General features: G+C 35.0%; 1 protein-coding gene across 1 annotated transcript; it reads left to right on the forward strand.

The window, feature by feature from the left end:
• The first annotated feature begins 285 nt into the window (after positions 1-285).
• Positions 286-9,185, forward strand: LOC132553225 (uncharacterized transporter slc-17.2-like). The gene is made up of 10 exons (XM_060217455.1): positions 286-576; positions 2,749-2,982; positions 3,248-3,335; positions 3,744-3,839; positions 4,301-4,425; positions 4,936-5,085; positions 6,545-6,677; positions 7,253-7,403; positions 8,242-8,332; positions 8,970-9,185. The coding sequence occupies exons 1-10, from the start codon at positions 286-288 to the stop codon at positions 9,183-9,185; spliced, it is 1,575 nt and encodes a 524-aa protein (XP_060073438.1).
• The last annotated feature ends 4,438 nt before the right edge of the window (positions 9,186-13,623 follow it).

Genomic DNA, 13,623 nt, shown 5'->3' on the forward strand with positions numbered 1-13,623 from the left:
AACCTCCTGTAATTAAATATATCTGTGGTTTACTTTCGTCATCATTAAGACACTAGTTAAACATTGGTATGTACAATAAGACACGATATAAAGAATGGGAAACTTGCTATTGTTTCATTCGAGTATGTAGCTGGGCTACATAGTAAACATTAAAAAACTGTGTTATATTTAAAATTAAATTATTCATTTGCCCATAATTTTTGTCCACCACTTATGTGAGTATGCAGTATTGTTTTTGATACTTGTGACAAATATATTAAAAAGTATATTCCCATAATTGTTATAATGATAAAGGTAATCCTCGACCTTCAGGACGAAAATACAATGCAAAATTATAATTTTATTTCAGAAAGTCAAAACCTGCATTCTGAAACCACACAAGAGCATGCGATTACTTGGAAGGAGAAGATAACATCATGTCGCTGGCTTGTTGGTGTTGTAGTCTGTATACAGATGTCCTGTTCAATGACGTTGCGTATGAATATGTCAATGGTCGTAGTTTGTATGAATCCGCCCAACATGACAGTTACATTGGTCCTGAATGGAACGAACATCACAAAAAGAGACGAATATTTGGTAAGAGTGTTAGGTTTAGAATTATAGCTTTGCATTATTATTATTTCAACCTTACGGACCGTCAACACATAAAATGTCATTCGGGCCATCATCCGGTGAAAGACAGCGCTCGTAAAGGAAATAATATCAAAATGCGAAGGTAAAAGACAAATGCTAAAAATCTCAAATGGTTATATTATCACAAAAGATTAAAATGGTATATTCTGTAATATAGACCAACATCTTTCAGATAACCTAGAATTTATTTATCTCAAGTTTCAAAAAGACTTTATCGTTCCGATAAGATTTGTTTCGAGTACACAAAAGGTCAATGCAGTTAAATAAAAAAATATTTAGAGACCCATTCGATGGCGGGCAAGGACAACTTTGTTTCGGTGGTTGTCTCTATAGCATGGAGACCATTCATCGATGAGAAGTTTTACAGAATGCAATTTATTATCGGTATATTGATTCAATTTTTTCTGCCATTGAGCTGTTAAAAATGTTGAGAAATTAGTTGAAATCAGTAAAATGAAGTTTAAAACCAACAGGTGGTAGAGATAAAGCTGCCTTTGAGGCACGATCCGCTTTTCATGGCCCAGTATTCCCATGTTCCCAGCAAAATAACAATACGAAAGTTTAAGGCAAGTTCATGATATGGTATTTATGTATAATGAATGAGAATACTTTCGATAGTTCTATTGCTATGTCTTTATAGCACAGAAAGAGAGTCTGATTAGAAAACAACTTTCTATTCTTTCTTTTAATATGTTCAAGCACTTCCGTCGAGAATATTGGGGCGTTTTTTTCGGTAGCCAGCATTTATAGGCTTCATCTTGTGAAACCATGGCCTTATTATTATCTTTTGAACCATCAGTATATAGATGTAGAATTCTTTTTTTATATTCTAACTTCAATTTAGAGAAGGATGAACGGAAGGTGCAACTGTCAGTGTCTGTTTTAACCATTTCGTGAAGTGAAAGATCAACTTCAGGTGAATTAAAGGCGGGATTTGGTCAATATCAATATTTGTGTTTTGTAAAAGAGAGCTCAAATGCGAATGGTGGAATGGTCGTGGGTTTTTTTTTTAAACAAGGCTTTTATATTTGGGATACATGAAAAAGCTGGATGTAAAAGATTCGACTTTAGCTTAAATGTGTATTGCAAAGCCAATTCATTTCGACGGATATATAGTGATGGTTCGTTAGCCTTTACATATAGATTTGATGTAGTTGTGGTCTTAAAAGCTCCAAAAGCGCAAACTTTTGAAAATCAGATGCTCATTCACCTGATACCTGCCATTCCTTCTTTTTCTCCCACCTCTGCTCATGGAGGATAAATCTATCCCACATGACTGCACTCGTGACCTCAGTCGGCTATCACAACTGACTCAAACCGATGAGTGGATACTTTGTTTGCAGGTTCCGTAATGCGCGACTGTAACATCAGTTAACATTAACTATAACAATCCTTGTCCAGTGAACACAAATAAACGTCGGAGGATTATCTATGACTATGATTCTGAATGAACACACGCGTGACACTCGCGCCATTGCAATTTTTCGCGCGTATAAACAATTGGCGTCATTATAAAATGGGAAATCCCCTTTTGTCCATGACATCGCGGCAAGCCTACCCTACCTTAATAAATGATATGGAGTTAAATGTTGTTCAATACAAGTATTTCCATGTATCTATCGCTAATCAAAATATTTAATTTCCAAATAATAAATATTTCTAATGGTTATTCATATTGCGTTTGTAGTCTGTCATTTTGCTCTCGCGGAAGAATGTAGAATTTTGGAAACGTGAATGGTGATATTCATGCGCCATTCAGACACTTGTACCGTGGGATTTTTTAATGGGGTGGGAGAAAAATAATCAACCCCTACCCTCAGAGGATGTGACAGAGAAATCTCCAACCATCGGGGTGTTTTTTATGTAGTCTAACCATCGGGTTAGACAACAACAAAATGCACCCCTCGGGTTGGAGATTTCTCTATCACACCCTCAGGGTAGGGGAAGATTTTATTAGTCATTATAAGCCAAACAGTGCACTACTGCCGTCATCTTCGTGCGACTGCATCCGTGTTTCTTCGCTAGTTGAAGAAGGGCCTGCTCATTTTGAGATGATGAAAGTGCAATGCAAACAAAAATACATTCCTTAATGTACATTTACTGTTTGGTTTCCAGGATAACTACGTAGAATGGGACAGTAACACGGAGGGCCTATTGATAGCCGGCTATTACATCGGACTTTTCATCACCTCAATGGCTTTTGGGGCATTAACAGACAAGGTGAACGTTAAAGCAATGATGATTGGTCTGACTTTGGTAATGGTAGTGACGTCATTGCTAACTCCAGTTTTGACGTTCGTGAGTCCATATCTTGTTCTTGCTACTCGGATTATACTTGGTATTTCAGCGGTAAGTACGTTTCTGAATCTTAAAATATTGTTTAAAAACGGAATAAATAATAAAGATATTCTTTTATGTATGAGTTGTATAGTCAAATGAAAAAAGTCGTTTTTTCGTAATTTAATTGATTTAGTGGTCGCGATAAAAGATCACATTAGAAATGCACTAATGCGTTATCACTTAATTCATCTAAGGCAATATAACCATGAAGTTAAATGTTAGAAAAAAAAAAATAAAATGCAAAAATATATCTTAAATGTGTAACATATGTTAGGGCGGGTTGGAACCCGGTGCTACACAGATACTTTCAAACTGGGCTCCTCTCCCCGAAAGAGCCCAAATGATGGTTTTAATCGAAACAGGTAAGTTATAACAACACTTATAAATAAACCATTATAAAGATTTAGGTAGACAGTATCCACAATGCATTTCACTTGCAAAAAATTCAGTTGAGCATATATGATGTACGATTTGTAAAATGGAGGTCAGGATGGTAAAACAAAACAGATTTTGGTAAATCTCATTTCCATTTCGAAAAAAATGTAAAAATATCACAACAAATACATATCACATTTTTTTAAATATTGTTTACTGAAATCATGTAGCATACAGATACTAGGGTACATGCTATTGTATGAAAGTACTTTGAAATGTGTTCACTGTATTTAAAAGAAACGTAAAACGCAAATGGTTAATTTACTTGTTCCAATGGTGACTTACTGTTAAATTGTTCCGAGTGTTCATCCATTGGATTCTTTTTTCTGTTTAAGCCAATAGTATCGGTGCTATTTTGAACTTTCTCCTGTCCGGACTGATCTGCTCTATACCCGTATTAGGGGGATGGCCGTTCATTTACTATATTTTTGGTAAGAAACCTAATCATTATGACGATTTCTGTGTGAATTGTGTTTCGCCGGCCTCGCTGTGGGTATCTGAAATGATCAAAAAAATCCTAATACATAAGCTCAATGCATTTTCAGGTCATTGTATGCCGAAGGTGTATACAAAGTTAACTATCGGAAGGTAATAGAGGATAGCTGTAAATAATGCCTGAACGTTTTAGTTATGCCATCCGTCAAAGAGTTTCAAATACTTAACTGATGAAATTTGCGAGAAAACTTTAACCATTATGGTTCTCCAAGGGTAATGCCAAACAAGGAACGTGCCCAACCAATATTAATTTTATTGCGTCATATCACAAGGTATGTTAACTTTCCTTATACATACCATTTCAGGAAGGGCAAGATCAGAATCAGTTTGCTTAGGTTTTAATCTGTTGAATTTTTATTCTGTATATCACAGTCATTTATTATTGTTTCCCATTCAGGAGGAGTAAACTTGCTCGCAATTGTACAGTGGACGTTAGTTATCTATGACAAACCTAGCATGCATCCAAGAATAACCAGGAAGGAACTTGATTTTATAGAAAACCACAAAGAGAAAAAGAACCTAGTCACGGTAGGTATAGATTTTAGTCTCAGAATTCGAAAAGTGTTGAAATAAAAAGCTTTGTCTTTATCCACAAACCACCATCGATTATAAGGTTTTGCGATTGCCCTACTTTGCTACTGTAGTTTCTATCCCCATTAAATAGCAATTTCGTTTGTGGATCTTACAATATAGGATCTAGAGGCCACCATATCAACAGCATGTGTTCTTTCTGTGGTCTACAAGCAAGCTTGAGTCTATTTTGCATCAATTATATAACAAGCATACAACGGCGATTAAGTTAAAGATGAAATGGATGTCATTGTGCTTTTAGGGCGAATATATCACTCAATTAAGATATTTTATTCGAGGGCGAACATAAAACTAGGTAACTCTTTCCTTTAATTAAAATAAAAGCTTAAGATGAAGCAATCAAAATTTATCAGATCAAATATACAAATATATACAATTCGTATTGATGTCATGCAATTTCAGATAAATCTACGAAATTATGTTTCATTTTTTGTATTATAGACATTACCTATACCTTGGCTGAAGATGATGACATCACCTGCGTTCTGGGGATGTGTTCTTGGTTTCATCACTTCCGGTGTAATATTCATGATCATGGCAATCTGTCTACCACTGTATATTGAACAAGTGCTTAAGTTTGATGCCACAGTGGTATGTTGTTTTCACAACCATTAGTATAAGAGTTTAAAATAAATCTTTTTACAGTCGTAGACGTTGATGGTTTACCTTAACACCCGTTCCTACATAACCTTTGTATTTGTATAGACGTTAAATTTGTGAAAAATGTTTTTAGAAATAATCACTTGAGGTTGTGCTTTTTATTATTAAGTGCAGTTTCAGTTGTAAGCCGGTATCTGGTTCATACGTTGTTGATTAGGTAGAACAGTATGCCATACCAGGTAATATCATCTACAGTTCTCAAATTTAGCCACTAACCGACCAAAGCGTAAGTAATTAGTATTTTTTTTTCTTAACGGCCCATCAATATATAGAAGGTCAAATAAATAATTTCATAAATTATGGAAATACTTAAACCGAAAAGACAAAAATGAGAAAGTGTAATTGGGAACAGTTATTGTTTTTTACAGAGTTATATCATTTTCTTCGATTGTTTAATACTGGACGTGGTCCCACCATTTCTTGACCCTTATGACCTCTACGCCGATGTTTTCGTTCAAAATATCATTTCACCAAATAATCGTCCAGTGAATTCGCCAATGTAACAGTTTGACACATGTCACTAGTGCAATATACTTTGAGGATTATAGAATTACAAAATAAAGATTGGAACCATGTGCAAATGCGTGAAGGTTTCTTTCAAGAGATAGCTTGTTGTGATAGTCAGGTCACTACACATAGATGTTTGTGTAATGACCTATATCTCACCAATTTTAATGTAACTTAAAATGATTAACTTATCAAAGTCTATAATTCGATATATCAGATATGTCCAGAATCATCAATATGGAAATACTAAGGAGGCAGAGGACTGGTTGAAATTGAGATATTTTCTGATAATGCTAAATTGATATATAACTTTTACGGTTATTAAAATGGTACCATTTTCAAAAAACGTTCGATGTTATTCGGTTGCCAAGGTAACCAACTAAGACCCCAACGCTGATCACGTCGTTAGCGATGGTTGACGACACATGTGCCCAAACGTTTCCCTATGAGACGTTGGAGATCCATGCTTTTCACGAACGCATCTCGATTCGCCTTACAGTCAGATTGCCGTAAACGTGTGTACTGTCTGTGAGGAGAGCGTCTTGCAGACGCTGGTCTTTTGAGACTTTTATTTATCAATAACGGGAACAATGGCTGTACGCTATCGGTGTGAAATCCTTAAGCCTAATGTTTCCTTATAGTGTTGACCGTTATTTCAACTTAGTGTACATTAGGATGCCCTAATTCATGGAGGACTCATTCAGACCTCCTTTGTTAAACATTCAAATGTTTTCTTTTTCTTTTTTTCCTCTTGGTTTTATAAACATTTGCTTTTGATGACTTGTTTATATTTAAAAATCGAAATTTTAACGGCCATGTGTCAGAAAGACGAACATATCTTTCAAAATCATATCGAAGGATTTGAATATTTGTATGTTTTTAGAACGGCGCAGTTTCAGCTTTAGTCTTCGTAGGCAGATTAGCTGGAGCTGTTGTCTTTGGACACTTGGCCGATTTTGTTTATTCCAAGGGCCGTCTTTCTATCTGCCAGCTCCGGAAATTATTTCAAGTCACTGGTAAATTATGCTGCTGTAATGTTCATGTTTATTAAAATGCATTTATAGACACTCCTTCACTAATTTTGTTTTTGTAAATTTGTTATTATGTCTTTGAAACACGTAGTTGTCGTATATGTTGTCTCCAGAAAATAGGAGTACTGACGGGCGCTTTCACAGTACCCGTTCTGTCGACAGAAGATGTTTTAAAAAATTCTTTGTTTCGAAAGATTTCACCATTATCTTTAGAATTGTACTTAAATAAATGCCGACCATTGATAAAATATTGTGAACGTAATAGTTTAGCGCTAAACGTATTGGGGTAAAGTAGGATGGCACAAAATAGTTCCTAGTATAATGTAGAATATGTTGAGGAGGCGCAAATCCCTCACTGCGCTATTTTCTACAGAGTAATAATGCGCTAAAATGTTTCACAGACACGAGTAATTTTTTATCGAACATCGTTTGCTTTTTTGGCAAGGGTGGAATATTCATAACCATAAAACTATGTTATCTTAAAATCGTTAATGCTTAGACACTCAGGAAATATTTATCTATAATGGTTTGATATAGTAAATGTTTTCTGCACGTTACAGGTTTGCTTGGTTCTGTTCCAATTGTTATCTGGATTGGCTTCCTAAGGCAGAATGACCGGCTTCTGGCCGTGGTGCTAATGATTCTTTATTGGTTCATTGTGTCTGCTATGAACTCTGGTTTCCGTGTCAATCCTGCCGATATTGCCCCAAGGTAGGTGTGTAAAGAATATTCAACAGTTACAGAAAATAAGAATTCCTCAGGTGAATATTTAATCAATGACACAAGAAAACATTTGTTTTTGTTATAAAATGGATTTTGAGGATTAACAACTACTTACTAAATTGGTAATTCGCCACCTAACCTACAAAGGCCAATGCCCTTAACTAATACAAAATTAAACCACATTTACAAAGCCCAAGATACAATTATTCCACACTCAAGAGACAATTACTTCACACTCAACATCCAATTATTTCACACTCAAGATAGAAAGATAAGTTTGAAAATACTTTCCTAAATGCTATTACGGACTCGCCACTCAGACTGGTGGGCCAATATCCATCTTTCATTCAAAGTCGAACCCCTTTATCCATATGGTGTTTCAGATTGTTTTTTGTTCAATGACCTAACATCAATCTAAGAGTGTTGATTTTTTAATTCATTCGAATAGTGGCACAGTTCAGAACACATGCACTTTTCTTCCTTTTGGAAATTATCAGATTATTTATAATAATTTATAGAAATATGAGGCATTTTAACATTTTTTACCCCTTTGGATTTTCCTCTCAGTTGTATCCTAGATTTAAAATTTTAGGCACTTAGCATCACTGATGAGCTTTACCATAGTTTACTTTATAAGGTTCCGCTCCATAGGTTCCAGACAACCCCTTTATACAAAATTTAGCTTCCATACACTATAGATAATTCATATATTTACTTGAAAAGCAAGGCTTACGAAATCGGTCGCTATCGTCACAACGTGATTTTGAACTTACAAGAAGTTAAAGAAGTAAGAACTAACTAATTATGAAATATAACTTTTTGTCAGATTTGCAGGATTGATAAACGGAATCAGCATTACTCTCACAGCTGTCTTATCTGCCATTGCACCTTTAATTGTTGCCGCCATAACACCAAATGTAAGTTTGCACTATCTGATGAAATAAATCAAAGATATACACAACATATATTTTCATAGAATACAAGCATATCATTAGCTTGAATTATGAGTTGCAGTATAATGACATATTTCATCTCACTGGTCAGATTATAAAGAAACGTCTTGTGAAGTCGTAACTTTGTCAGTTTTGAAACTAGATATTTTGGTATTCTATGCCCTTGCCAACTCAATCAATACTATGTCAGGTGCTGTGGCCATTTATAATTTCTTAATGACTTCTTGAGCTCGGCCGATAGGCAGGGCTTGATTTGGTGTTGTTTACATCTTATTCTATAAGCACATCTAGGTAATATACCTACAGGAAGGTATAAAGACACTATGTATGGAGTATAAGACAGGGTAATGAACCAAGTTAAACATTAATCCCTTTAGCTGACAATTAATTCCCCTTGTACTACCTGTCCCTCATAAAGCTTAGAAATCCTCAAATCAAGAATATATCATGTACTGGGAATTAAACATGTTGCTGGATACTACAAACGGGCAAGGTAAATGTTTAATAATTCTTAATAATATACACAGAATATGTCGACGGAATATATGTAAACGAGAATTAGTAAGATATTTCAATGGTGTTTTCGTTGGCTTTTCTTCAGGGTACAGCAGAGGAATGGCAGCTCGTATTTTACGGTGTTGTTGGAGTATCCGTAATAGGTTCTGTCGTATTTGTAATTCTGGTCAGTGGTGACGAACAGGAATGGGCAAAGGATCCTACAATGGTATCAGACATAGCGATTACTGTATCTGATAACGACATGAAGAATGGTCTTTATTCGGAATCAACACCATTATTACATGACAGCAAAAGCTAACGTGTAAAATGAATATTCGAAGAAAACAATGTTTAACGAAATAAAGTTGTTCTCTTGATTTGCTATGACATAAAAAATAAATAAAACATTTCCACCAACCGTCATCAAATCAAAAACTATCTAAGACATCTGGAAGTAGTTTGTCTTTAAACAGATCATTGCTATTTCATGATGAAAACTACAGGTATATTCATCCTATCTTTTGTTCTGTGTTTTTCTGGCTCCATACCCATACATGTTAATTTGTGAGGTGGAGAAAGATAATAAAATTTAAAATAAAACTTTTTTCTCTTAAGATACAAGTTACTCATAATTTTTCTTTAGATCTTCAAAATTCAAAATGACGTATATGCGGCCTTCTCCATTTGTATTATTATTATCATTATGACATTCTTAACGGCCTGTCAACACATAAAAAGGTCATTAGGGCTATCAACCGGTAAAACAAACAGTGATTCAAAAGGGAATAACGTGAAACAAATCAAAAGGTAAAAGACAAATGCTAAAAATCTTAAGTGGGTATATTAATACAAGATATTAAAATGGCAAATCATAGTCTATTATTTAGACCAACATCTTTCAGGTGAAGTAGAATTTTACAAATCTCAACAGTTTCAAAACGGGTTTTCCTAATTTGTAAATTTAAACATATATAACCTTTGACCCACTGACCTCGTTCAAATGTCTTTGCAGACTCTCCTTCAAAAATATTTTCTAATCCCCCTTGTCATTGACATTGACGGGAGTTTTCTTCCTATCAGGACTGCTTTTATTATTGGCCAATTTCGGCATCAGTGTGATCGATTGGGATGAATACTATTTCATATAAGAGAGAAAGCAGACCAATTTCAGTGTAGCCGTTTGCCTTCGTTTCAATGCTTTTTACTTACTTGATCAGCTTTACATTAAGACTTTGACGTAAATACATTAAAATAAACAAATGAAATGCATATCTCACCATATGTAAAAATATGCTTGATTTACTGCTGGCACTGTTGTGAAATAACATTGTACATTAAGTACAGTTCCGAGTATTCCGGATATACCCGGAAGGCTTCTTACCTTTTGTATCTGGTCCAACTCTGAGTTTTATTGCGACCCAATACATAAAAATACAGACATTACTTCCTGCCAATACGTCTGTTTGGCAATATTGTAAAATGATAAAAACTTATCAAGTCATTAACATAACTCGATTTTCACAACATTGCATCTAATTTTCCCTTCAAAAAGTACAATCATAGCTTAAACTCAATGTTTTGTTACCAACTTTGTGTTACCGGTTCGTCTATTTAGAGCCTCGGCTGAGCGACCATCGTGTTTCTTTACTCTTATCTATTTAATAAACCGATCTTATCAATTCAACTTCCTTTTCAACATTCCTCAATCATATCACAGGTATTCGTCTGGTGATCAGGAAACACGCCAAATCCCGTAGGTGAAAACTCTAAAACCGGATATAGTTAGTGCGTTATATAAAAGGAAACAGATTCCAGGCTCTGCAAGGGATGAGGTCACAGAAGGGTCCATCGACATTAATAGTCCAACGAGTTCTTCAGGGACACTTTTTTTCGAGGACGTAAACACTCAAAAACCATTATTTCATTAACATTATTTGTGTGAAAATATATCGATTATTTTGCAATTTCTCAAAAATATACCATGTTTCATACCTTCAATGTTTCTGTCTGGAATTTAGAGGTCCACGTTTTGGTAATCGTTGGGACTAATTAAAGATTTAATTAAGGCGGACATGCATTATTCATCTCTGGGAATGTCGCTTCATGAGACTAGATCGATGCCATACAACATTATTCGCGAGCAAGTGTAAATTGACATGTTTGAGCAGTCGTTACATAGTCTTTGCTAATACAATGAAGCGAAATGTCACATATGACAGCATATGTCCCTCGCTGTTGCCCATTGTTCCAGGTAGAAGCACCAATTGTAAAGCAATGCGCTTTCCCATTTAACTAACGAACAATTAACAACTTGTTGGGAATGGAGAAAATGTTTTCAGACTACATTTCCTATATAACTCTTACCGATCCTACATTACTCTATGATTTCTGTTACAGACTGAAAATGCTAACAGAAAATTAATTATCTATCTGTATTTCTGAGTCATCAACGGTCATGGGAATTTCCTTGAAAATGACCATCTTACATTCTGGCCTACATTGGTTCACTGTGTCTCTGAATTTCACATTTTACTCTTTGCATAACTCACTTAACTAGTGTTATTATTATTATTACATTGGGGCCACCAACCGGTGAAAGACATAACGATCTAACAGGAAATAACATCAAACAAAACTAAAAGACAAATGCTAAAATCTTAAATGGTTATATTATCACAAATTATTAAAATCGTACGTCAAATTTTAAAATATCGACCAACATCTTTCAGATAACCGAGAATTTTATTAATCTCCACAGCTTCAAAAAGGTTTTTAGACTTGTAACGTTACGATAAAAAAAATTTTCGAGTAGACAGAAGGGTAATGCAGTCCAATAAAAACATGTTTGACAGTGAATGGCTCATCACATCCTATGCACCGAGGATTATATTCGCCTTTCAACATATATGAATGTTTAAAGTATGTATATCGTCCATTCGAAATTGGGCAAGGGCAACTTCGTCTCGTTGATTGTCTCTATAGCAAGGCGACCATTCAACGATGATTGATACGAAAGCAAATTATTTGTCCTGTTACTGGACTGTTTAACATTTATTTGATAAATGGTTTAAAGTCAGTAAAATCAAGTTTCAAAACAGGTGATAACGATAAATCTTCCTTTGTTGCACGATCTGATTTTTCAGATATGTTATTAATTTTTTATGAATGAAAATATTTTCGATATTTCTATCGCTAAGACTTTGTGATACCTTATCATTTTCTTTTGAACCATTAGTATATGAATGTAGAAAATATGTGTATTTTAATTTCAATTTCGAGAAAGATGAACGAAAGGTGCAACTGTCAGTGTCCAATTTTTAACCATTTCATGAAGTGATAGGTCAACTTCAGGTGAATTCAAGAGCCAAGGTGGAATTTCTTTCGTCCCAAATGACTGATTTTGGTTAATATCAATATTTGTGTTTTGTAAAAGAGAGAAAATCTGAATGGTGGAATGGTTTTTTATTTGTTTTATATTTTGGATCAAATGTAAGTGCAAAAGCAGGATCTGAAGCATTAGACTTATCTGAATGGTGTATTGCAATGCCAGCTATATTGTGATGGTTCTTTAGCCACTACATAGAGGCTTGTTGTAGGTGTGGTCGTAAAAGCTCTAAGAGCGAGTCTAAGACTCTGGTGATGAAAAGTGTCTAATAAGTTGAGATATGAAGGTCTAGCAGATCCACACACAGTGGAACCGTAGTCTAATTTTGATCTGATAAGAGTTCTATAAAATCTTAACAAAACTTTTTTTTATCATGCCTTAAGACATTGGGCTTTACAATATTTGATATGTGGAAGGAAAGACAACTTCCTGTCGCATATTAAACCCAAGTATGTATCCCTTTCCATTGATCGTTTTACAAAGTTTGAAATCATGGCCATCCTCTGAGTCTAATGAGGAATGACAAGGTCGTTTATTTTGATTTTTATGCCCATAGTTAAGTGTTTAAATTTGCATTACCCGTGCTCCTCAACCACAGTGGAGTCCAACAAGGGGACACTACAAACAGTACGGATCTCCAGTGCACAAGTGCCAAGGATACACATGTAGTCTACTCGAAAGAACAGAACTCTCTCTATTTGTCCTTAAGCCAGCGCCTTTTGGGATACAACTGTAAAATAGAATCTACAAAAATAGATTGACATACAATAATAGGGAGAAAACTGAACATTAAGGACATTTAAGCTGACCCAGGGATTGGCATGACCAGCCGATTGATCATTGAGGGACACAATGATCACCCGTCGTCTTACTGAGATAGAGGCAAAAGTGATGTATGGAAGAAAGGCCATGCAAGAGTGTTGGAGAGTAAAGCACAAACCACATAATCGCCTCTCAACTACCAGGGTCCTTTCTCCCAGCACTAACGGGACTTTTTCACATGCAGTAGGACACGGATATATTCTAACCCCTATCCGCAGGGGGATTACTAAACAAAATATAGAGTATAGGTGTGCAAGAACCTGAAATAGATGCATCGTTCCCGTGAAATATGTGCCGGAAAATTCAACATTTTTCAATTTAAAATTGTTAAACGTTTTTGCAATATTCATATTTAAGATCATAATTTTCAACAGCTTAAACCTATTATTTGATAGTGTCCATCATTGTTTTTATTTCATTTTCAAGTTAAAGTGTACATATGTTTCGCGGCATTAAATTTGTCATATTATATATCCAAGGGTCTTTTGAGTTCTTTTATTGCAAGTCTTTGGTTGCCCATTAGCGTGCTATGAAAAAGTTTTGAATGGAT

This window comes from Ylistrum balloti, unplaced genomic scaffold (genome assembly GCF_031769215.1).
Source record: "Ylistrum balloti isolate Yb309-2 unplaced genomic scaffold, AGI_CSIRO_Ybal_v1 Utg370312, whole genome shotgun sequence".
Taxonomy (NCBI): domain Eukaryota; kingdom Metazoa; phylum Mollusca; class Bivalvia; order Pectinida; family Pectinidae; genus Ylistrum; species Ylistrum balloti.